The 24102-nt window shown below is 42.7% G+C and overlaps 2 protein-coding genes across 24 annotated transcripts in view; both read left to right on the top strand.

The window, feature by feature from the left end:
* The window catches only part of LOC118503919 (MAP/microtubule affinity-regulating kinase 3), a 58071-nt gene extending 42108 nt beyond the window's left edge, over window positions 1–15963 (top strand). For 9 of the 19 annotated variants that reach the window (XM_036037725.1, XM_036037732.1, XM_036037731.1 and 6 more), the window contains 6 exons: window positions 74–188; window positions 9385–9411; window positions 9854–9895; window positions 11122–11268; window positions 11353–11471; window positions 11812–13250. In XM_036037725.1, coding sequence (XP_035893618.1) covers window positions 74–188; window positions 9385–9411; window positions 9854–9895; window positions 11122–11268; window positions 11353–11471; window positions 11812–11870 — 509 coding nt within the window. In that variant the 3' untranslated portion in view covers window positions 11871–13250. Of the gene's footprint in view, window positions 1–73; window positions 189–1950; window positions 2815–5048; window positions 6144–6879; window positions 8269–9384; window positions 9412–9853; window positions 9896–11121; window positions 11269–11352; window positions 11472–11811 lie in introns of those variants that run through there. The other 10 variants (XM_036037734.1, XM_036037742.1, XM_036037744.1 and 7 more) reach the window with 6 other exon arrangements.
* Window positions 15964–18714: 2751 nt separating this feature from the next.
* LOC118503940 (ell-associated factor Eaf) lies at window positions 18715–23698 on the top strand. 5 transcript variants are annotated; one of them, XM_036037817.1, is made up of 9 exons: window positions 18715–18905; window positions 19390–19491; window positions 20079–20700; window positions 20813–20905; window positions 20984–21125; window positions 21214–21408; window positions 21483–22080; window positions 22161–22275; window positions 22359–23698. In XM_036037817.1, the coding sequence occupies exons 3-9, from the start codon at window positions 20598–20600 to the stop codon at window positions 22463–22465; spliced, it is 1353 nt and encodes a 450-aa protein (XP_035893710.1). In that variant the 5' UTR covers window positions 18715–18905; window positions 19390–19491; window positions 20079–20597; the 3' UTR covers window positions 22466–23698. The 5 variants fall into 5 exon arrangements, with proteins under 5 accessions (XP_035893710.1, XP_035893709.1, XP_035893706.1 ...); XM_036037816.1 differs by having other exon boundaries at window positions 19387–19491; XM_036037813.1 differs by lacking the exon at window positions 19390–19491.
* The last annotated feature ends 404 nt before the right edge of the window (window positions 23699–24102 follow it).

The following is a 24102-nucleotide window of genomic DNA, read 5'->3' as shown; positions in this document are numbered from 1 at the left end:
ACTTTTCATGTTAACCGGACAAACGGAAAAATCAACACCTGCGACGACGTGCATCGCCCGACCGACCTTGCAGGACAAACCAGATCCCGAAACAGCACGGTGTACGCCGGAACGGGCGGGAATGTCGGTGATTCGCCCCACTCTGGCAAGACTTTCTTGCAAAGACTTACAACCAGATTTAGCAAACGGTAAGTACCCCAACCCCCCCCTTTTTTTTCCCGCGAGAACTCAAACACCTGCGTTCTTCTACTACCCCCTTTCTTATACCCCTCTGGTATGCATCTCTTCCTTAAGCCTTTACATGTGTGTATGTTTGTTCTGTGACTTACTCTCCGAGGGCGCGCTGAGTACGGTTTTTGCGTTCGGCACTCGCTCGTAAAAGATTTTTCAAATTAAAAATTTAAATTTTGGAAAAAAAAAGTTGTTTTATTATAAATTTTGGCGTACTTTTTTTAGCCAAATAAAACGAGACGTAGTACAACGGGAACGAAGGTTGCTGAATGGAATATTCACCCTACTCAACGCCTCTCACTATCTCTCTTTTTGTCCTTCTCTCTCTCTCTCTATATCTCTCTCTTTCTGTCTTTTTTCTCCTCCCCCTATCGATCACTTGCACTATCCACTTTCCTAAATGTGTTTCCTAATGTTTCTACCTTTGGTGGAATCAACCTTCTTCCACGCTATCGCTTTTTACCGGTTATTGTATTATTTGTTTTTCCTTCGCTTTCTTGTTCCGTATTGTTCACAAACACTGCTATTGTTGTTGTTTCTAATTTTCCGTTTTCTTGTCCTTTCCATTTCCTTCTTCCTTGTGCTAACTGCTGCTTTTTTTCTGTTCGTATTTAATACATAGTGCGCTTCTAGTCTCTAACCTCTTCCTTAGTCATTACTCACATTCACATTGTTCGCTAGTTTTGTATAGTGATTTACATTTTCATTTTCACTGCTTTTTTAAATGTTTTGGTAGTGCTTTTTTGTCCTGTTTTTTTTTTAATTTATTCACTTCACTGTGTCATCCCTATTCTGGCGTTCCCCGCTTTTGTTGTCCTGTTTTGAAAAAAAATGACAAAACATTACACTTGTTCTATAACTCCTCCTGTAGTTACATTCGTTTGTTAATATATATTTAGACTAGGCACACTCACACAATGTTAAACACTATTTAGATGGGTACAAGAAAGTACGAAAACACCTTCTCCCAAGTTCGGCTCTATACATACTTCTTCTAATATGAGACTCGTTGTATTCGTGTGTTGTCCTCTGAGATATGCCGTGTGTGTGTGCTGTGCGATTATGTTGTGTGATCTATCGATCGTGTTTACTTGTTTTGGCTTTTTAAACCATTGTTAGGTAGTTGTAGTACACACTGAAAGCAGCAAAATAGATTAAAAGGGGCGGGCGTGGATAGAATATCCACCGAGGGGAAGTATTACACCAGCGAAAGAGAGCAAAGTGCGTGCGTGTGAATTTACTTCTCACACACGTGATTTTTTGTTTGTTTGTTTGTTTGTTTTCCGTTTTCGTTGTGCGTGCCCCCACGAGAATAGTATACAGTTTAGAAGTTGGTTTTGTGTTTATTTTTTTTTATCGTCCCCATTCTCTCTCTATTTTTCTCACTTTCTCTTTCGATTTTTCTTTTCTTGTCCCGTTTTTGTGTTTTCCTTTCAACAAAACAACCCATTTACCAGGGGTTTGTTTTTTCTGACTCTTTACTTTCGTTTGTGTGTGTACTGTACTATTGTTCCCTCGGGAAAATTCGATTCTAATGTTTTTTTTTCATTTTTGTTTTGTTTTTTCTTCTTGTTCTTTCTTTTTTTCTCTCTCCTATTTTTTCATTTGTTTGGTGTGCCACTTTTTTGTTTTCGATGGCTACCATCCGTGGCGGACACTTATATCGTGTGTTACGGGGTTTGTTTCTATTGTTGCCGTTGTTGTTATGCGGTTTTACAGTTTTAGGGCATTCCAATTCAAGGATACATCGGGAAAGGACTAAACCGTGCGCCGGGTCGGGGGTGGTCGGGGGAAAGTAAAGGGGATGGGAAAAGCTGTATGCCGAACGCGGAACCATCCCATACACACGCACAGACAAATCCACACATCCACCGTGTTCGATAGGATGCACGGTTTTTGCACAATTGTTACTAGCTAGTTTTGTCACGTGTGTGTGTGTGTTGCTCTATACCAATATTGCGCGATATAGTCGTTTTTTCCTTTTTCCCCCGTTTGCTTTCGGTTTTTAAATTGTTCCTTTTCCGGGATGAAATAATATGTGTAGCGAACCACAACACGCAGGCACTGTTACGGTGCGGACAGGCTATTAGCTAATAGTAGGGGCTAGAGAACTGATAGGATACACAACTACTCGTTGACACACTACCATTCGCAGCTGAAAACGGTCCACCGTGTGTGATGGTTCCGTCTGATCGGTAGGCGAAGAGCACTCCCGGACTTGGAGGGGGTGGATTTTAGGGGCAGAGCGTATGAGAGAGCGTATGGTGGGGAAGGGAAAAGGACATCTTACTAATCAATTTTATGAACCAAGTGAAACTTGTTTGTAGTGTTGTAGAGAATACACCCAGAAACGTATTGGTTAAACGTTAAGACACTTTATGCATTAGGAAGTTAGCGAATGATACGGAGCTAGCTGAGTGGGGCAGAAAACAAGGAAGGATCTAACCGACTTAAACAAATCATTAGGGAGTGAATAGATAGTAGAGAAGTAGAACGAGCATAAACCTAGGAAGAAGGTAGCGAAAATTATTAAAAAAAACTTGTCAATAAAACGTTACGAACAAAAGAAAACATCGCATTCAATGGAGGAGGATATTTAAAGAAACCAACCAGAACAACGGTACAGAAATGTGTTCTCTTGTTTTGTTTTTCTCTCAAACTCCTTTTTCTTCGGTTACCTTTAAGACATTTATGTTCGATGACTAACCCCTTTTTTATTTATAAGTAAAAACCACACACACTCTCACTCTCTCTCTCTCCCTTTCTTTAAAAAACAATCGGTGTAATGTAATCTGTCTATTTGCTTTCTACCTCTGTTCGTGCTCCGCTGTCCCTTGACATCACGCTCACATTTACGCACATCTGTGTGAGGCTAGGCTTATTATATGTTCTGTTTTCGTTATTTTGTTTTATGTTTTACTAATTTTCCCTTATTGCTTTCAATTTTGATAAATCTTATCTCCATTCTCTATCTTTGCAACTGGTACGTTGCTGTGTCTCATCTGCCATATTGCATTGTTATATATTTATGCGCGTGTGTGTATGTGTCTCCATTTCTCATAAACTTGTCCGTTATTGTCATCGCTAATGGGCGGCCGTTTTACAACACGCTTCTACATATCCTTCTGGCGAGAAGATCACATTTAAGAAAAATGTTTGTAATTGTAAATTAATAGAATGAGAAACCGTTGCACAATGACACAAAATTTTCATAAAACAGAAATACCCTTTTTGCAATTTTTTCGGACCAAACCCCTTCTTCCCTTACTTTGTTTTACGATCATCTCGAGTTCTTAAATATTTTAAGTTTATCATTTAGCTTCCCTCTTAACTTACACACCGTGTACGGATTGCAGTTTACTAACGATGTTTGAGTTTTTGGTTTTTCTTTACAATTTTGTAACAATAAGTATTGATATAAATTAAATTTAAACCCGTACACAGCTGTATCGCATGCGATGTTGTTTAACTGTCGATTGATTGATTGGTTTGAATCTGTTTTTTTTTTATCGTTGTTTTGTTGCTGTGAAATACTAATATGTAAATCGGTAGAAAAGTTCCCAATAGTTCTCCTGGTTGATCATCTAAACGCATTCGATGTTGCTTTCGAGAGAGATTGATGATTTTTGTCGATAGAAGTAAACCGTGATGGTAATAGAAATCAAAGGACCAAAACAAAGATCAGTGTACGGCCGTATACAGTTGCAGATCACAGTTAAAACTTTTCTCAAAGTGAATGAGAGTACAATATCTGTTTTTTTGTTACACTATAAAACTGACGAAAAACTGAATCCTATCTCTTCCCTGCCGAGCTCGTAACAAAGTCAAAATTTAATCTTAAACCAGCGAAAGCTTAGGACATTTATGAATACTGTTGCTTTGCGACCTCTGGACACATTGTGCATCGTGCTACTCCTTCTTCTTTCGGACTGTAACAGTTAACTCGCTAAAACACTCACAAACGCATCAAACTATTCCGAATTGCATACTTTCAGGCGCACATGTTAGTGGAAGCGCCCTAGCGTATGCAATTCGCGCATGGTAAGTTTGTGAGGTTTTCGGCACGGTTTTTTTTTTCTCCAAAACGTGCGGGGCCCTGTGTATGTGTGATACGATCGTTCGATTCATGACTCTCCTATGCAGGTTTAAAAATGATTTTATGCTCAAAACCAACTGAAGTGTATTTATTTTCTTTTATCGTCTTGTGCTCCTCCACTGTACAACCGCGCTCGCTGCCGAATCATTCCAAATGCAAGCTCCATTTTTATCCACATAATACCTTTTTTTCTGATCGCTCTTTTTGGCTCTATATTGTATGCCGCATATAGTTGTTTTTTCTTCTGTAATAAGTAACTTAAGACTGAAGATTTTTGCGCCACGTTGTTCTTTAAGATAGACAATTTAAAGAGTGCTTAATGGTGCAATTTACTGGCATAAAAACGGGTAGGAGAATTTACTGTTCCCGAAATACGTGATAAAAATTCTTTGCTGGCAATCTGTTTCACATGTTCGTACCCGCGCTACATAAACACCCGTTGGTTTTGTGCAATCATTCAAACCATCCCTCACCTTACGATCACCCGCCCGCCGTCCCGGCTCCCCCCCCCCCCCCTTGTTTCTCTTGTACACCTTTGATGCCATACACACGCGATACGATAAAGAAGTGTTGTTTTAAAAACAAAAGAAGTTAAATACTATTTGTTTCTTTCTCTCTCTCTCTCTCTCTCTCTCTCTTCTCTTCTCTTCCACACTCTCACTCTCTGTCTCCGTTTCTCTCTCTCTCTTTCTCTCTTTGTCTACTTTTTCTCTACTTCTAGGCTCAATCAGTAGAGACTGAGATGTTGTTTGTAATTATGAGCAAAAGCGATACACAGAGGGCAGAGTACGATTTGAAAAGTAAAAGAAAAACGGACAGAATTTGCTTTAGAAGTTAAAAGCAAAACACAATGTGTGCCAGATGTCTCCTACAAGCATATGCCAGAAGCAACATAGGAAGAAGAAAGAAAAAACGTTTGTAAAGAAAAGAAGCAAAGGCGCGAAAAGAAGGAGCGAAGGATAGAGAGGAATTGACTCGTTGCAATGTGCTTTTTAAAAGGACATTGGGCGATACTGATTGTTAAGAATTTAGTGAAGCGATTGAAATGCAATTTTCCTGTACAGGCAGTAGTGTTGTTTGAAACTGAGAAAAGCATCTAAAACGCAACACAATGCAAATGCAAGAGAGAATAGTTGAAGGTTTTTGTTTTAAGTCTATCCAGATGATAGTGGTCGTTATACGTTGCATACCTTAAGGCGCTCGGATTCCTTTCCATCGAAGAGATTTCACCTCACTTAGTCACAGTATCAAATTTGCCTTAAAGTATGCAATACACGCATGAACAATTTAAATTGTTTCGTTTGCATCGTTTCGTGTCACTTTTAACAAGACTATCAAACCGTAATATGTGATCCATCCTCATCCCCCTTTGTGCGTGTGTGTACGTTTAACGAAGCTGCCACCTTGGGAGGCATTTTAAAGACACATTTACAACACCAGCTCCAAAAATCGAGCGTAAATACCGTAATCATTCCACAAGCAATCACAACCTTTGAAAGATAGCCGAAATCCACATGCGCATTAGTCTGCTACTAGTCTTGAGAATGGTGGGAAGCTTCTAACCTTCATCGACTGTGAGTGCGGCAGATTGTCCCCGGATCCTTATTGGATCCTCTAGGCAAGGATCACTGCGGTTTGGCGTTATACGGCTGACTCCTTGACACACACACTGACATACGCGTGGACGTCGTGCTGTTTTTGTAGCTGTACATTAGTTCTTATCTAGTTTTAACAATTGTATATACCTTAGTAGTGGAGAAGAAATCGAAATGGAGCGCAAAAAAACCGTGCGCCAACCTATGGAGGACTATCTGAACAGTATGGCGGACTTTGTTTATACCTCAACACACACATACACCACCTCAAAACATCGAGCGACACACTATTAATGTTCCTTTTTTTAAGGATTCTTCACCCAGCTTCTTCCGTAGCTCCCTAACCTGGTATGCGAACAAAACACAAAATTAGTTTCCCATTTTTAGGCAATGATTTGGTACGTTTCTTGTACTACTTGCGCTTTCTTCTAGCCAAACATTGCACTCAATTTAGGCGAATTTTTAATACATTCCTTCCTTTTTCCTGTTTTGTTTTGCAAGCATTAGACTAGTTTCGATTCTGTTTGCCGTATTAGATTACTCTTATACTTTTGTTCGTTTTGTTTTCTCTCTCTCTCTCTTAACGTCTGTAATGATTGCATTTAGTTTTACTTCATTTTTTTCGTTTTTCTCCTACACTTCCATATGCATTGTACTTGCTCTTTTATAATTTTTCCCTTTTTATTTTTTTGTTTGCAATTTTTCATTCTTTTTTTCAACAAACCTTCGTTTTTTTCCTTCTCTATCATAAACTAAATTTATCTTAATTGGTAAGGTCATGTTCCTTTCCCTCAATCCCACCTTCTTCATTCCCTTTCGTCTTTTGCCTCCACCAAACAGTAATTGTTACGCTCATTTGTTGTTGTTATTGGTTGTGTTTTTTTTCTATCTTCTATTGTTTTTTTTCTTTCTCTCTCCCTCTCTCTTTCTCTCTCTCTCTCTTTCCCTTTTTTATAGTTTCAAAATTAAAAATAATCGCGAACCAGACGGTGAGCTAAATGCACGTGTGTAACATGGGGGGCGACCGCGCGGTCCTTTAGCCGGCTCCTTCGTCCTCCCACTTCCCCCGCTCATTCGACAGGAAGCACACGAACATAGATACACCTACCTACACACACACACACACACACACACAGATATACAGTCACAAGAGAGAGAGTTGGTTGTTCTGTACGTTACGTCGCCTTCCTATGCCCCCCCATCTCTCCCTTCCGGTACAAGTATGTCCATCCCTACGACTCCTCCAACTATGCTGTGGAACTGACTGAGACGCCGCTTTACACAACTGAAGCTAGTTGTATTGCGTGTGTGCGTGTGTGCGTTTTAAAAGCGGCTTGAAAGATGGGCGAAACAAAAATCGAGATGTTTTTAACATGCAGGACGACACGTGGTGATCCCCGGTGGAGGCGGGCCAATGTGTGAAGACGTCGTAAGGACGACGTTCGTTGTTGTTAGCTTGGCGTTTGTTCTAGTTTAATTTGCTTCTTCGAACATAAAAAAATCTGTTAGTTAATTTGCTATTAATTGCACATCAGTAGCAGGGCAGGGAAGGTATTAATTTATTCTCTAGGGTCATGATCATTACTTGCGCGAGTACAAGGGCGTGCGCGGAATTTTTCTTCCCCATATTCCATATTCTTCCTTTCGAAACATGCTCTTGTTTTAACCCACACACAATAATTGGTGTGTGGAGAAATTTCGAAAAACACCTAGGATGCCTTTTTCTCCCCCTTTTCTTCAGAGTATTAGCTATTCGTTTAATCCGTTCGTTTTTGTCTCTAGTATAAGTACGTACTTTTCCATGTGTATTTAGTATTAGTGAGTTCCTTCATTCGTATTCCCCCCTTGAACATGATTCTACGGGCCACAGTCCTGTATTCCTGCCCCTGAACAAATGTCCTCCGTCCATCTTGGGCAGTTGTTGGGTTGAAAGATCGCAAGAATCCTGTTTGTAATTGGAGCTGTGTATGAAATGCGTTTGATACCGAGCAAACCAGCCAGGGAAAAGCAATTTGAGAAGGAAAAGTACACACAAAAAACACGATCTACAGAACAGACCCTCTACTCGAACACAAATACACATTATACAAACACACACACACCCATACAAGGACGATCAAAGATGATGATCAAGCTGATGATGATGATGGGGGGGGGGGGGGAAAACAACTGCGACCTCGACGCGTTAGAGAAAATGCGCATGCGGACGGGGAAGGAAAAGAAAAGTGTGGTTTTCTTTCCCATATAAGACTTACTGTTAGTGAAAAACAAAGCGAAAAACACATAAACATTGTATGCAACATTTTAGCAATAAAAATATAAAATGAAGAAAAAAAACAAACACAACACAAGCAAAGCAAACTTAACAATAGCGATAACACCTGCATAAAACCTATGCGACACTATCCCTTTCGACTTGATTAAGATAATGTTTGTAAATAGAAATTATAGCCCCCTGTATATGTAATTAGAGTGTCGAGATGTGCCGGTTCCTGTCTGCTATGCTTTTCGAACGGTGTGCTCCGAAATCCTGTAATTTTCTTCACTCAACCAGGTGGTATTACTAGGTTTTGATGGGTTAGTGTTAAGGCGAGGAGAAACACGGACCGAAACCTCCCTCCCCGTACGGGTGAAGAGAAGAGCAGAGAAGAAGATTTGAACATATACAACCCTGCAAGAAGCCTACGGGACTGTGTCTGTTTTGGGGAGGCAATATTGCTTACGGCCATAAGTGTTCAGCGCACCACACTCTACTGCAAGCGGCTGGCGCTCAGCTAGTGATGCACGAATGTTACTTTATTCACTCTCCACAATGTATACGATATTACAATTCACCTACCTATCTATCTGCACACGATGCGCCCGACGAGGTTTGGCTTTTGAAGGGTTTTTTGTTTTTATTTTAGACACTCTAGACACTTTTCTAACACGCTCGGGCAATTATTACTTAGGGTGTTTGACGTTCCTCCCTTCCTTTCTATCCTAATCATTCTAACCAACTCAGTTAACAGTCTTCTGTACATGGTAAGCCTGAGCATAGCATTTCTAACGACGACGACACGTTCAACTTTCACCTTCACCTGTTTTGGTCTCAGCTTTAGCTAATGGTTGGTTTCTGGTTGTTGCTAAAAAATACCCATGTCCACCCTGTGTGTTTCTTTTGTTGTTGTACTTATCACATACTACCACCTTCAAAATGACACTACCAAAATCACACCCCTAATCTTCCTTACTCTAGTAGTGTGCGCATGTCGCTTAAGGCGCGCTAAACGCATGTATGCGCGTGTGTGTTTGCGCACACGCTGATTGTTTGATTGTTGCGTTTTCTTCTACTTCTTCTTGTTCTTCCCACTGACAAAAGTACCATTTTTTATTGAACTGTTTTTTTTCTGTAATTTTGTTTTCTTCCTTTTTTTTATGTATTGTGCTCCGTTTTGTATCATCGGAATGCCCGAAACGAAGGGACAATTTGCGGCTGCCATCCGAAAGGTGTTTAGCTAAATAAGTTTTTTTTTACCTACTTTCTATCTGTCTCCCTCTCTCTCTCTCAACAAGCACTTACCTCTGTTCCCTGCTGTCTATTTCTTTCTTTTCCTTTCTTTTCTCCTTCCTTTTCGTTTTTCTTGCTGTTCTATGCTATTCCATTAACAAGTTTAATTTTACTCCATTTCTTATTTTCATTTCTGCTCACTTTTCACTATTTTAATGTTTCTTTTCATTTGCATTTTAACTGTTCTTGTTTTTTTTTTCTTTTTTCTCTCCTCTTTCTTCCTTAACTTCCTTCACACCTTTCTGTTTCCTGCCTTTCTTGCACTTTCCTCTTATTGGTTACTGTGTTCTTTACACCTAACCATCTTTCACCATCGCTCTCTCTCTCTCTCTCTGTCGTTTGGTTTTGATTTTGTTTTATTCTCCTGTTTACTTTTTTTAGGCCCAACGATGGCCAAGCAAATACTTCAACAAGTACGGCTAGGTAAATATATATATCGTCTTCAATCTTCCATATTAGTTGCCCTACCTGCTCTCTTTTTCTCTCGCGCTCTCTCTCTCTCTCTTTTCTTTTTGTTTGCTGTTTTTTTTTTATTTTGTTTGCCTTTGGAATTGAGCAAAGGAGCAGCAAACCCGAAAAAAATATTCTTTTTCCCTTTTAAAACGATAGTTCTAAAGCAACAACAAACCACAGAAAGATGTGATAAAAGTTAGAAGGATTTTCTTTTTGCAAAGCAGATATGCCTCAAACGGTCCCCAAAAGAACACGTATTCCTAGTTTGGTTGTTGTATGGTTTTTTTTTCTATTAAGTTGCGCACACTATATTCAGTTGCTGCGTGTTGTGTCGTATTGGTGTGCGAAGTGTAATATGTGTATGTACGGTTTATGTACGCATGATCCGCTGATCGTCCTTTTAAAAAGTGCTCCTTTCGTGGGCACCTTGTTTTGCCGACTAGCATCATTGATCCCTTCGGTTATCATTTGTTGTTTTAGTGTTCTAGATGTTGTTTATCCCATTTTTCTTTATGTCTTTGTGTCGTATGTTTGTTTTTTTTTTTGAATAATTTGCTACACCCTGTGTTTTATATCCGTTTGGTACGTGTATGTTTATGTGTATGTGTGTGTTTGTGCGTGTTTCCACATTCCATGATGCACTTTCAGTTACATTTACTCTATTTTATGTCTCTTTATATTATATCTTGCGAACAAATGCAAACGATATGATATTCCTTTTTTGTTAAATAAGAAAAAACATGCACATGGGGAATTAAATCAGACTTTGAAATTTAATTAAAAAAAAGATAGCAAAAGTATTAGGCAAAATAAAAGGACAATATTATCTATCCCCCGATTAATAAACTCCTTTCAAATGTGTTCAGTTTGTTGCTTGTGCCCTTTTCGAAGCAGCATTCCATATACTGTACACAACACCATTTTTCCCTCCCCATATAATGCGTAAATTGTTTTTCTCTCCCTCTCTAACCGTCTTTTTTCTCTTTCTTTCTTTCTCTCTCTCTCTTTATCTCTTCTTCTCTCTGTTTTTAATGCAATTTTACTATATTAACATCTGGTGAAAACGAAAAAAAAAACAAAACAATGCCCTTCAAACCAAACCCCTTCCATGCGTATCTGCTGCGTCCGTTTTGCGTCCGTTTTGCGTGTGTGTGTGCGTGTATCGTGTATGTGGGCGCGCGCTTTCCCGTGTGCAGTACGAACACGGAGGAACCGGTAAAGCCACGTGTGCTGCGCTTCACCTGGTCCATGAAGACGACCTCCCCCCGGCTGCCGGACGAGATAATGGCCGAGATTCGGTCCGTGCTGGACAAGAACAATTGTGATTATGAGCAGCGAGAACGGTAAGCAGCGACGGAAATGTGGTGCATTAAAATTGCGGTTGCCAGGTTTGTTTTTACTAATTATTGTTCTTCTATTCGTGCTAGATTCGTGCTGCTGTGCGTGCACGGTGACCCGAACACCGACTCGCTAGTGCAGTGGGAAATCGAGGTCTGCAAGCTTCCCCGGCTATCGCTGAACGGTGTCCGGTTTAAGAGAATATCGGGTAAGCTTTGACTGATTCTGCTTAGAGATAAAAGTATGTCAGGACTGGGTCGTCCGGTGTCATTCCCATTACTTAATCAACCCACTGGAGCAAGGCGAGTCTAATTCGCTGTACAACACAGTGAAGTCATGAAGTACAGCGCTTAGAGCTCGTCAGAGGTTCCTTCTTTGGCGTTCCACATACACGGGGACATCTTCCTCTCTAAATTAGAGCTTTGAGGGTTCGTCAATTGCAGATAGAGTCGCTGATGCCTTATATAGGACAGGCTACCCCAACCCAAGTCTCTTAAGTTTGGTCAAGCAGGTCCCTCATGCTTTTCCCCCTTCTTTCCCCATTCCAGGCACCAGCATTGGCTTCAAGAACATTGCGTCGAAGATCGCGTACGATCTACGCCTGTGACTCGATACAAAATCGGAAGAGTATCACTCGGTCGGGAGCGATACGACCCAGGACGATGGCGATGATGGGCACGACGACGACGGTGGTGGTGGTGAGGATGACGGGACAGCCGGTGGCGGCGGTGTGACGGAAACAGAATCAGAATCAGAACAGAAGCGCAGCAATCATACAAGGAACGAGGGCAGCAGCGGTGGCAACGGTGGTAGTAATGGTGGTGGTGGTGGTAGTGGTGGTGACACAAAACACGACGAGGCTGGTATTATGCAGGATCGCAGCACGCTCACCGTCGTCCCGGCCGATGTAAAGCTACGCACGAAGCAATCGTCCGCGAGTGGTGGCGCCGGCGGCAAACAACAACGCTGGTCGCTGGTAGTCGTGGATGGACGAGCATCATCGTTGCGTCGGAAGGACAAGGAACGGACCGGCAATCAACACCATCATCACCCTCCACCCCAGCAATCGCCCCGCCGTCAAAAGGGTGGTGGTAGAAAGGAGAAAGAGCGGGATAGTGGTGGGGAGGATACGACGACGAAGCTCCGGACCGATGCTGCTACTTCCGGTGTGGGTGGTGAGGGAGGATGTCAACAACACGCTGGCGGCGGTTACAACAGCATTTTCGCCTCGCTGCTGCGTACCACCACGCTGTGAGCCGTACCGTGTGCGTGTGTGACACCAATCCCAACCACCAACAAAATATTGACTGTTAGTTAAATCAATTATAGTTGTACACTACACACCTACCTACCTACCTACCTACCTACCAACCAACCAATCAACATACATACCTACCAACACATACCTGTGGGCGCACGTTAAGAGAACCGACCCCCGACCACAGGACGCTCACGGTATTGGGGTGCAGATTCTTCAGTTCATCGAAGAAGGTTCATCCTACTCTACCAAACAGGCTAGAAACTAATGGGCTGGACAGAGGACAGGACACACACTCGATAAAAACAAAATTCCTTACCGGACACTAGAATTCCTCTTGCGGCTCGTCTGTGTGTATGTGTGTGTGTGTAAAGCACATTGTTTCCGCCGGCTCTAGTGCTCTGCGGAGGACACCATTTTCTATCTCAAACAAGCAAACAAAAAGAAAAACATACATTGCCTTTTACCCCCCGGGGGGGAAGCTGAAACTCGTTAATGCGCGCCGGAAGTATGAGAAACTGTATCCTATCCTAAAGCACACAAACACACACACTCACACATTAAAAAAGGCATCGAGAAGGGGCAAAAGCCAATTGTTAAAAGCCCGGCTGCGAGGAGGGAGGACACTATTGTAAACAAAAGTTAGAACACGCTAAACAAAAGAGCGCCGCACTACACACTCTCACCAGCGCTCTATTTTATTGGTGGAAATGTCCCATGATCCCCCCACAAAAAAAAACGAAGCTGATCTGCTTATAAAGAAGGACGAACAAAATGGCGCTGACAGCAGCACCCGGTGACTGATTTTACTAGCTAATTGTGGTGTTGATGTGTGCGTGTGTCCGTGTGTTTGGAAGGTGATGATAGTGTGGTGTGCATAACACCTTCCTTCTAGCACTGGGCCTGTTGCAGTAATGTTTAAGCATCTTCTACAAGCATTTTATATATAAAAAACAAAATATCACCGTGCCGTTTTTTCTCGCGCATGAATTTAGTAGTTATTGCACTGAAAACAAAACAAACACACAGACACACCGTTACCGTTGTTATTGATGTTAACCCGGTTAACAGTTTTCCCGTACACTGGACGCTTCTCCTTGTCAACAACCACCACCTCGTCGTTATAGCAACGGTGTGTACAGAAGTAGTAGTAGTGGTAGTAGTAGCAGCAGCCTAGCAGCGCCACCTTTCGATCGGTAGCGAAACTACACGACTTACGATTTTTCGGTTTTGGTAGGGGTGTTTCAACCGGTTTAGATTTTCCAATGGAAGAAAACAGTCTTCTCGCAATGACCGGTGCGGGCATAAAATCTCAACTCGAGCGTGCTCCCGATGCAGTCGGTAATAAATTCGGTAGCCCAAATCCGGATTTGGAAGAGTCTATTGGGCTTTCGAAATATGGTTTTGCTCACGACACCCCCTCACCTTCCTCACCCTGCCGGACTAGCGCCGTAAATTTCCAGTAGAGAGAAATCGTTCGAAAACATTTTAAAACAAACAACGGAAAGATGGTTTCTGTCGTGTACGGCCGCTAAGATATTTTCCGCTGAGGTGGTTTTCTTTCTGTCTGTATGTGTGTGTGTGTCCTTTCCGTTCTTAACGAACAAGAACTCTTAAATGGACGCTAGGAAGAAAACAAAACACACACGGTAGCACACCTTCCCCATTCTCTCCCCGTTTTATAAATATATTGTGTAAAGAATTGAACAAACAAACAAAAACCCAACTATACATATATATATAATTATACATATATGCGATATATATATACATACATTATCGACGTTCGATTTGTAGATGCTAAAAAAAATCAGCAACGTAAACACGTAAACGCGAGAGAAAAAGGATTGAGGAAAAACAGAGGAAAACACTTCCACCACGATCGGGGGCTGCATTGGTGTAGAAATAATCTCATTTTGGTGGTGTAGAGAGAGAGAGCGAGATATAAAACAGAAGGCACGAAAAAAAAGGTGTCCGGAAATCTCTGGTGTGTGCCCTCAAACATAGATGTGCTTCTCATTGAGTGTGTGTGTGTAAGCCGGTCAATCCAATATCCAATATCGCAACCGAAGCAAAAGGGCAACAGCAATTATTTATTATGCAAAGTATGGGAAAATCACACACAGCCAAGGAACACAACCAAGTGGACTAAAGTGGACAACAAAAGGCAGAAAAGCAAAGAATATTACAAAGTAGTAAAATATTCGAAACCCAATACAGAAATTGCTGCACACAGAAAAGGGAGAATCATGGAAACTAGCCGCATGGAAAAATCGAATACTGTTGCGCGAAAGGTGTTTAAATAGTGTAGAAAACGTGATGTTTGTGTGTGCGGGAATCCCCCCTCCCGTTTTGCTGTGCTGTTAAAAGAAGCATTAAGCAAGCGAGCGAGTAGCGATTGAGTATGAACGTGGCAAATGGAGAGAAACAAAAAAGCGAACACAATGGCAAAAGAAAGGCTAATTAATATTATTATTTCTCTTTTTGCAGAGCAGCTCACGCGGAAAACGGGCACGGGGAATGAGATAGAAAGAAGGGGAAGAAAAACAAACAAACAAACAAGAAATTAAAACAGAAAAAGTATATATTGCTAGTTATTTGTTAGAGTAAAGGAAGAAGGAAGGTAAACAAAACACAATGGGGAAAAAAAACCCCCAGGAATGCGTCATAAAGTGGAGTGGAAGTTAAGGATGCACTACTAGGCTTGCGAAAGTGTGAAAGCGTGAGAAACACGAGTGTGAATGAGCTGGAATGGAAAACATTCGAAAGAAAGTCAGAGACCGGCAGTAAGTAATATTAATAAACAACTATCGATAAGAACCACTTTACGAGAGCATTGAGCGGGAAGAAGCAGCAGCAGAGAATAACCAAAATTTACCGCATTACACACACCCATACTGCAACACCTACACCCACACATCCACACGCGAATGCTCACGTACAGATGCGCATGCGAAAAACGTTCATACACCACCCTTCACTAGTGCGTGCTCTGAGTAATAAACATAAGTAGTTACATCTCTCGTTGTTAAAGTGAAACCAGAACAAAGCAAAACAAAGCAAGAAAGGTATAGAAAACGATACAAACAGATCAGAAGAGCACGCAGGTTCTTCCGAATTAGCTAAGAACACAGAACAGAACACTGAAAGCGAGATTAGAACATGGGAGGAGAACAACACGACACATCCCGACAACATTTCAGCATCAAAAACCATTGTTGTGTCCTTCCTTCCTTTCCCCTGTTTTTCCCTCTCCACCCCCCCCCCCCTCCGAAATTTGCAATAATCTTCCCTCATACCATCTCCGTACACACATACACACACATACACAAAACAGTACAGTACACACTCAACATACATACATACATACATGCATCGTTTTCTAGCTTAGTAAGGTTGAACAGAATTAGAAACATTAATATAGAAATGGAGAAAAATAAAATGCAAAAAATGATATCCTCCCCCAAAAAAGTAAAAAAAAAACTTCACGTGCGTAATATATTTTCTTTTAATTTATTACTCTATTGTGATATCACTGTAGATTTTAAATACAGGGTTTTCTAGTTGATAAGGCAATAGCATCCACTTTTATGGAAGGCTTCTTTGATGAAATGGCAAACAAAGCTAGTTGATATGGAAACGGCTTCAGATGACAGGGAACTCAAATACCTTTTATTGTGATGTTCTCAGATGGTATTGCCATAGTAACCGTTGATATTGTACACGACCTCCCAGCGTCAACAATATCAACGGCTACTATGACAATATCATCTGAGGACATCACAATAAAAGGTATTTGATTTCCATGTCATCTGAAACCGTTTTCATATCAACTTCCTTTGTTTGTCATTTCATCTAAGAAGCCTGCCATAAAAATGGATGCTATTGCCGCCTTATCAACTGAAAACCTCTGTTATATTGTTGCAAATTACAGGTCTTCGATTCATATTGTTGTTGAATCATTTCGGGGAATGTCTCAAATGAATAGTGCGATACTACAAGCCCATTGTGAATTCTTTACTAGTGTGTGCAAGATCCCATAATATGATTGCAAAATTTCACAACCAGCTTGCAGCCCTTTTATTATAAATTTGAAACGTTACCGTAAGTGATTCAACAATTCCATTATAGAAGATCGAAACCCTGTATGTGGACTTTAATTATAACCAAACAAGTAAGTTGTCTCTTTTGCAGAAGATGGAGATGTCAGCAGAAGTCATCGATTCGCTCCAAACATCGTTTTTATTGTGAGCAGTCATCATCTCATTTCTCTCATTAGAAAAAGAAATTGTAAGTACAACAATTACTAAATTATCAAATTACTAAACTTGACAAAAACCTTTGGGTTTTTTGTATTAACTACTGCCAGGAAAAAATCAATTTTTCTCAAAAATCAGCACAAGCCTTCAAATAATCACATGGATATAGGCTCACGTTATATGTTATATTAACGCACATATTTTATAGCGACCAATTCAGACGACGTGAAGGTTTTGCTGTCGAAGTCCGTTGCTCAAACTTCAAATCAGTTTAATAAAAATGTTATGGTCCTCCTGATGTGGCGAATTTGAGAGAGAAATGCAAGATAAATGAGAGCAAATCGAGATAAAATCGAGAGAGAAATTAAAGTAGATTGAAAAAGAATCGAGAAAAGAAAGAGAAAAATGAGCGATAATAGAGCGAGAAATGAGAAAGAAACGAGCAAGAATGAAGAGAAAAATGAGACAGTACCGAGAACAAATGGAGAGAAAAGGAAGATAAATGAAAGAGAAAGTGGAGAGATTCAAGAGAAAATTAGAGAGAATCGAAAGAGAAATGAGAGAATTGAAAGAGAATTGAAAAGGAAATGAGAGATAATCGCGAAAGAATCGAGAGAGAAATGAGAGCAGATTGAGAGTTAATCAAGAGGGAAATGGGAGAGAATCGCGAGAAAATTGTCTCTTTTCTTCAATATTTTATTTCCCACTTCTCTCTCATTTCTCACTCGATTTTCTCTTATTTATCTTTCATATCTCCCCCATGCCTTCCCGTTTTTCTTTCGGTTCTATCTCATTTCTCTCCCATTTCTCTCCATTTCTCCCATTCCTCTCTCAATTCTCACCCATTTCTCTCCTATTTCTCACTCGATTATCGCGCACTTTACAATAATTTCTCACTAGATTCTCTCCCATTTCTTTCTCATCTACCTCTCTTAATTTACCCTCATTACTCTCTCGACTCTCTCAAGATTCCCTCTCTTTTATCTCTCGAATCTCTTCATATTATCTTGATTATCTCTCATTTCTCTCTCAGTCTGTTCTCATTTTGTATTGATTTTCTGTCATTTCTCATTGGATTCTCACTAATTTATATTCCATCACTCTTCCATTTCTCTCTTTTTATCATTTCTTTATCGATTTTTTGTCATTTTTCTCTCAATTCTCTCTCGTTTGTCTCTCGATTCTTTATCATTTGTCTCTTAATTCTTTCTCATTTCACTCTTAATTTTCTCTTCATTTTTTATCATTTCTCTCTCGATCCTCTCTAATCTATTTCTCGATTCTTGTTCATTTCTCTCTCGACTCTCTCTAATTTTTATCGAAACGGCAAAAGACATCGAAAAATTTAAAATTTTGTTGATAATAACGGTTCTTTTTTCATACTAGCGCCAAGCTCTACCAGCGCGAAGCCAATTTGACAACCAAAAATCAAACCAAAACGAACCGACCAAACAACTCATTGCGTTTGACTGATTCAATCTTCGTTATGGCATTAAAAGATTATGTATCCAAAGCCTCTATAAATAAATGAAATTCAAAAAAATAGAGATTCAGGAAGCCAAGCTACAGATTTACGGTGGTAATGTTAAATTTTGTGAAAACATTTAGGTTGTTTTGCGATGACTGATTGGCTGTGTAAACCCTGTATGATGAGCGCAGTAAAACTGGACGACCAGTCAAAGGCCCAAGACCAACAACGATGATTACATACCTATTCTATTGTTACAATACATAAATTTACTTCGAACCGTTGCGTAAACTAAAAATAGCTCTGTTTTTCCGCTGGAAACGAAATGAAGTCCTACGAGTTTCGTCCATTTGTTTTAATAACCGCAGCTTTTCCCATAGTTCCCACATCCCACCGACTGTCAAACTCCATCTGTCAAATGTAGCCCGCACGGTGCAACCTCCGTCGCGCACGAAATTATTGCAGTTTCCTTTCTCCACCAGTTCCATCCAGACGGCAGCATCCCCTCTCCGATTCTGCACCGTCCGCAATTAGCTGGCAGAGCAATTTGGCATTACCAGTTCCCGCGGGTGGTTGGCCACCGAAATTGTAACATTCCTCCAAGAAAGAACCAACAATTTGGGCACTCTTTCAGCACATACTCCACAAAGCAAAAAGGTAGGTCAGTGTCAGCGGGAGCGGGGAAAGCAGAAAGGAAAGGTTCGGTCGCAATCGAAAAAAAATCGCGTGAAAAACAGCAGTGAAACGTCGCACTGACAGTGAGCAGCAGCAGCAGCAGCAGGGCTGGCTGATGGATGGGATTGTTTTTCTCCCTACATGGCACCTACACTGTTCTGTAGAAGTTAACCGGAACTGGGCAAAAGGAATCAAATCCTGTTCCGTTTATCGGAATTCCCGTTCCAATTCGGTTGCCTTCGTAGTGAGCGAGGTGGCACCAGGCGCCAGTCCAGTTCCTAAGTCAGTTCACATATTGTCGACGGTGGCAAAGTCGGTTCGGTTGTGTGCGTGTGTGTGCCTACATGCAGACGTGCGTGCGTGTTGATTTGTCTCTTCCCGCGATGGACTGCATTCGTGTCGCGCTATTCACACGATTCACGCGCTAATCCACCGCCACACATACACACATTCATATCGTCAGCAGGGAACACACCGTCAGCAGCAGGTTAGCAGGATCCTTGGCACCAGCAAAACAAAACGAAACCCAGCACGCACCAGCCGGGTAGCGGAATTTGTTTTGTAAAAGGTGAGAAAAACAGCTTGACAAGCGAAAACGAAAAAGTTGGCCCCGTGTACGATTGTTTCCTGCTCCCCCACCGTGTTCCGTACTGGCACGCACACACGTGTCTACCTCCCTCTTCCTCTGTGCCACAAATGTGTGTGCGTGTGTTTGTGAGCAGAGAACAGAAACACTAGAGTGGGTATCCCCTGGACCAACAATAACAACAGTGCAACAACGTGTAAATGTGTGTATGTGTGCGTGTGGTTGCTTGCGTGTGCTACGAAAGGTAAATAAATGGCAGCTGTTCGGTAGTGATTTCGTGCAAACCGGACGTATGCTATTGACCCGGGTTGATCCTCGGGTTCGTATGCCCAGGATCAGCAAACGTCAAACAGATGGGAACGCACGCATGTGACACGCTCAAAGCAGCACAACGACCACAGTATGCCTTGTAAGATTAGTGGTCGCTACAGGTTGTTGCTGCTGCCTTTCGAAACCTTTCTCACTCTAGCGCGCGTTGCTCATTCTGTGTCTTTTCCCTTTCTTTCGCTCTTTCCGTTTTCGGTGTTCCCGCTGGTTTGGTTCGTCCCCCCACCATTCATCCCGTGCAGCGGCAGCAGGCGAAACCCGAAACAGACCATCACCACCACCACCACCACCACCCAACCAGCCCAACAAGACGTCGACGTCTTTGAGAAAGGAGAGTGAAATCCGGGAGTGAGAGAGAGGACCAGGCAACGCATTTCGCGCGTGGTACGTGATCGTGAGAAAGGGCTACAAATCGAACGCAGATCACAGCAGCCACAGTGATTGGGAGATGGTGGTGCTGTTGCTGCTGACAGCGCGAAAATAAACCCCAGCTGATTTGGGGCTGCGAAAAGGAACGTACGCGGAGTCTTGTTGGGTGGTAGTTCCCGTGCGACGGGAAGGGAGAATGATTCTACGAAGTGTTTGCTGAGAGGCCGCCGCCGCACATCAGCATAGCGAGTGTTCCGGTTCCGGCTGTGTCACTCACAGTCAGCACAGAGGTTATTACGAAAGCCTCGGAAGCCGTTAGCCAGCCACACACAGACACATACCCACACACACACACACACACACACACAGAAACCCGCCCCAGCCACGCCGCGATGGACAATCGACTCAACATTGGTTCGGAGGTGCGTGAGCTGAAGCTCGGTTCGACCTTCACCAACGCAGCGGCACCATCGAACCAGTTCCACACGATAAAATGTACGTACCATAGCTGCAGCAGAAACGGTCCATTTTCCGCTGACGTCGACAGGCCTAACAATATGTGTGTATGTTTGTTTTTTTTCTTCTTTTCTTCGGCGCGCTTTTGCAGACGATTTCAAACCGGCCAGCGTCGACGTGAACAAACCGGCGGTGCTGGAAATTAGTGCCAACAAGCAGGTCACCGTTACCGTGCCGCACCTGGGTAAACATAGTCTCGTCTCACTAGCTGAGCTGTGTTATATCATACGTTTTTGCCTTTATTCCTTCGCCGATGTTGCAGATGGTTCCGGTGTGCCGAATACCGTCTTCAAGGGTAATCAGCGCGATTACTCGCGGAAGGACTGCGTGCTCATACTGAACCGGGCGACGGGTGAGATAACGCTCGAACAGCTCAACAGCAGTATCGTGGTGAAGAAGACGAGGTACGGACGAGTCCATCAACGCCACCCTTTCGGAAGGCAGCAATGATTAATATCTATGTTTGTGTGCGTGTTATCACATTATTTACAGAATCGAAAACAAGGCACCTAATCCACCACCATCACTGCCAACGATAAAGGTCGAAAACAACACCGCACGCCAGAGCTCCAAGACGAAGATTACGACCGGCGTGCGGAAGAATGCGCCGATCAGCTTCATGCCAAAGCACTCGCCACTGCAGGGTTCGCCGTCCTATCCGCACCGGAGTCCCCAGTCGGCCCCGGCGTAAGTGAAGCCTTGCGGGGGGGTGCCTAGAAAGCCATAAAAACTACGGTATAAACTCAATTTTTTTTTTGTAGCTGGAACGCCAACAATACTCAACAAACCTTGCCAAGTATTCCGATGATTGGGCTGGACGACGGGATGGACTTTGGTACCGTGATGCCACCGTCCTCCTCCTCCACCAATACTTCCAACTCCTCTTCCTCCTCGTCGGGTGCTACCATGAACAATCATCTGAACAACAACAACATCAGCAGCAGCAGCGGAGGTAGTGGTAGTAATTCCAACCACACCAACAACCACCACCATCACCAGCATAGCAGTAGTAGCGGTAACAGCAACGTGGGCAATAGCATGGCTAGCTCGACCAACAGTGGTAGCAGTAGTACGAGCAACAACCATAGCAACAGCAGCAACAGTAGCTACCTGAATCACGGTTCGACGCAGAACAACAACAATCACCATGGCAGCAGTGGTAGCAGTGGCAGCAATCATCACCATCACAGCAATCACCTCAGCGTCCCGTCCTCGTACGGCGGTGGTGCCGGTGGTCGGAACCATCTGCACAGCAGCGAACCGTCGATGCCGCCCAGCGTCGAGGTTAGCTTGCCGCCCGATCGGGATCTGTTACCGCCGCCGGTGGCCGTGACGGGAATCGGTGTTGGAGCGAGCAGCGTTAGTAGAGCAAGCGTGCGCACTGCGGCTTATCCATGGAATTTTTCATTCATTTTTTTGTTTCGCTTCTGTTTTGACAGGATCCGGAAATGATGACGTCCTCGGAGTCGGACGGTTCGGATGATTCTGACTCGAGCAGCAGCGACCAGGAATCGGACAGTTCGACGGAAGATAACAACGATTCACCAGTGAAGGGTAAGGCAGAAAGGAGATAATTAACTCTCCATGTGATTTGTTTATTCATTTCTTATTGAACTTCACTTTTACCCCCACTACAGAGTCCATTTTTGATCCACGTCCGGATCCGACGATCGCGGTTACCTCCGCTGCAGTAGATCTGAGCAAGGACCTCTGCCTATCATCCAACTCCGACTCGGACGATTAATCGTTGGATGGCGGCTGCTGCACACCACCGTGTGCTGCAGAGGATCGTTCGATCAAGCGAACCGGACAAACATAACAAAGTCACACAAGCAGCAGACGTTAGCAGCGCGAAAGCGAAAGGACAGTGGGACATTTAGGGGATAGAAAAAATGTGTAAGCAGCGTAGAAGAGAAAGAGAGAAAGAGGAATCGTTATAGCAGCACTGTACATTTTTTGTTTGTTTATTTTAAGTTTTTCTTCTTTGTTTTGTTAGTGTGTGTGTGTGAGTGTGTTGCCGGAAAGGGGGAATCAAGCCCCTGTGCCGCCGCCCCCTTGTCCCCCCATTTGCTAGGAAAATTATTTATATTTATATATGCTCAAGCAGCAAGCGTGCATGCGCTGATGGCACGCAAATGTGTACCCCACTAGTACTGTCCCGTGTTTTTTTTTAAACGAAGTTAAACGATCTGCGCAACGACGATTAGGACAGTTTGGATTTTGTAACGAAGAAAGCAGCAGGAAAAAGGACAATACTTGCAACGACAACAACAAAACAGACACACTTTCTGTTTTCTCAGCTAAGCAAAAAGAGAAGGGCAAACAAGAGCAAGCAAGTGGGTGGCATATTACTAGGAGATAATTAGTCAAATCTGTCGCATCCGGGCATCCGCCGAGAGTCCGGCTGCTGATAGCAGTGTTTTCAGTTGTTGCCCATCAGTAACAGACAAGGGTTTCTTCATGTTTTGTTTGTTTTCTTTTTGTTTTGGTGCGATTTATTTACACACATTGCCGTGCTTCTTCCATTCTTCTTCTTTACCCTGTTGTTGTTGGCCTGTGTGCGTGTGGGAAGAAAAAAAAAACAAAACGAAACGACTGAAACATGGTTAAACCGAAGTGACCGCGTGTAGAATCGCCTTACTAGAGACACGAAGGGAAAGAGAGACAAAGAGAGGCAGGAATGGGCAGGTGTAACGAGGACAACACGAGGATGAGATGTGTGATTTATTTTTTTAAACAAAGAAAACGAAAAGACATGCAACTAGTGGAAAGGCTCCGCAGTGGAAGAGAAGAACAGGAACAAGCAAAAATCAAGACTGTTACCAACAGCCCCAAGCGCAAGCGGCAAGGATATCGTAACGGGTTCCCGCCGTGCATCTTCAGCCTCGTTGCGTATGTACATAATTACTGAATCTTTCCAATAACATCCACCCACCGTTCCATTCCACGGGGATGGTGGCGCACTTTAGTAGAAACACGTATGTGTGTGTGTGTGTGAGACGGTGAGCAAGCGCAGCAGCATGACCGTTGACAGAAGCGTTAACGATGTTAAAGATCCGAAGGACAAGCAAGACAGAGAACAGTGGTAATGAAAATACGAAAACACCAGAAATGAAGCACCAACCACAGACACCCTACCTACACTGATGCTTGAGTTCTAGCAGCTCACACAGAGAGAGAGAGAGAGAGAGAGGTGTCGAGAAGGTGAACGAAAAGTCAGCTGGAACTGGAAGAGTGCGGAAGCAGATTGAACGGTGGAAGCGCGAGCCCTAGAGCCTGTAATAAAGCAAAAGAAGTAACGTGTTACAAGATGCAGCATAAAACCGCCAGGTGTGTATGGATTTGTTTTTCTTTATTTTTATTACTCATATTTCTTAAATA

Source organism: Anopheles stephensi, chromosome 2, assembly GCF_013141755.1.
Source record: "Anopheles stephensi strain Indian chromosome 2, UCI_ANSTEP_V1.0, whole genome shotgun sequence".
Lineage (NCBI taxonomy): Eukaryota > Metazoa > Arthropoda > Insecta > Diptera > Culicidae > Anopheles > Anopheles stephensi.
The sequence above is the reverse complement of the archived record's forward strand: the minus strand, read 5'-3'. Positions and strand labels throughout refer to the sequence as shown.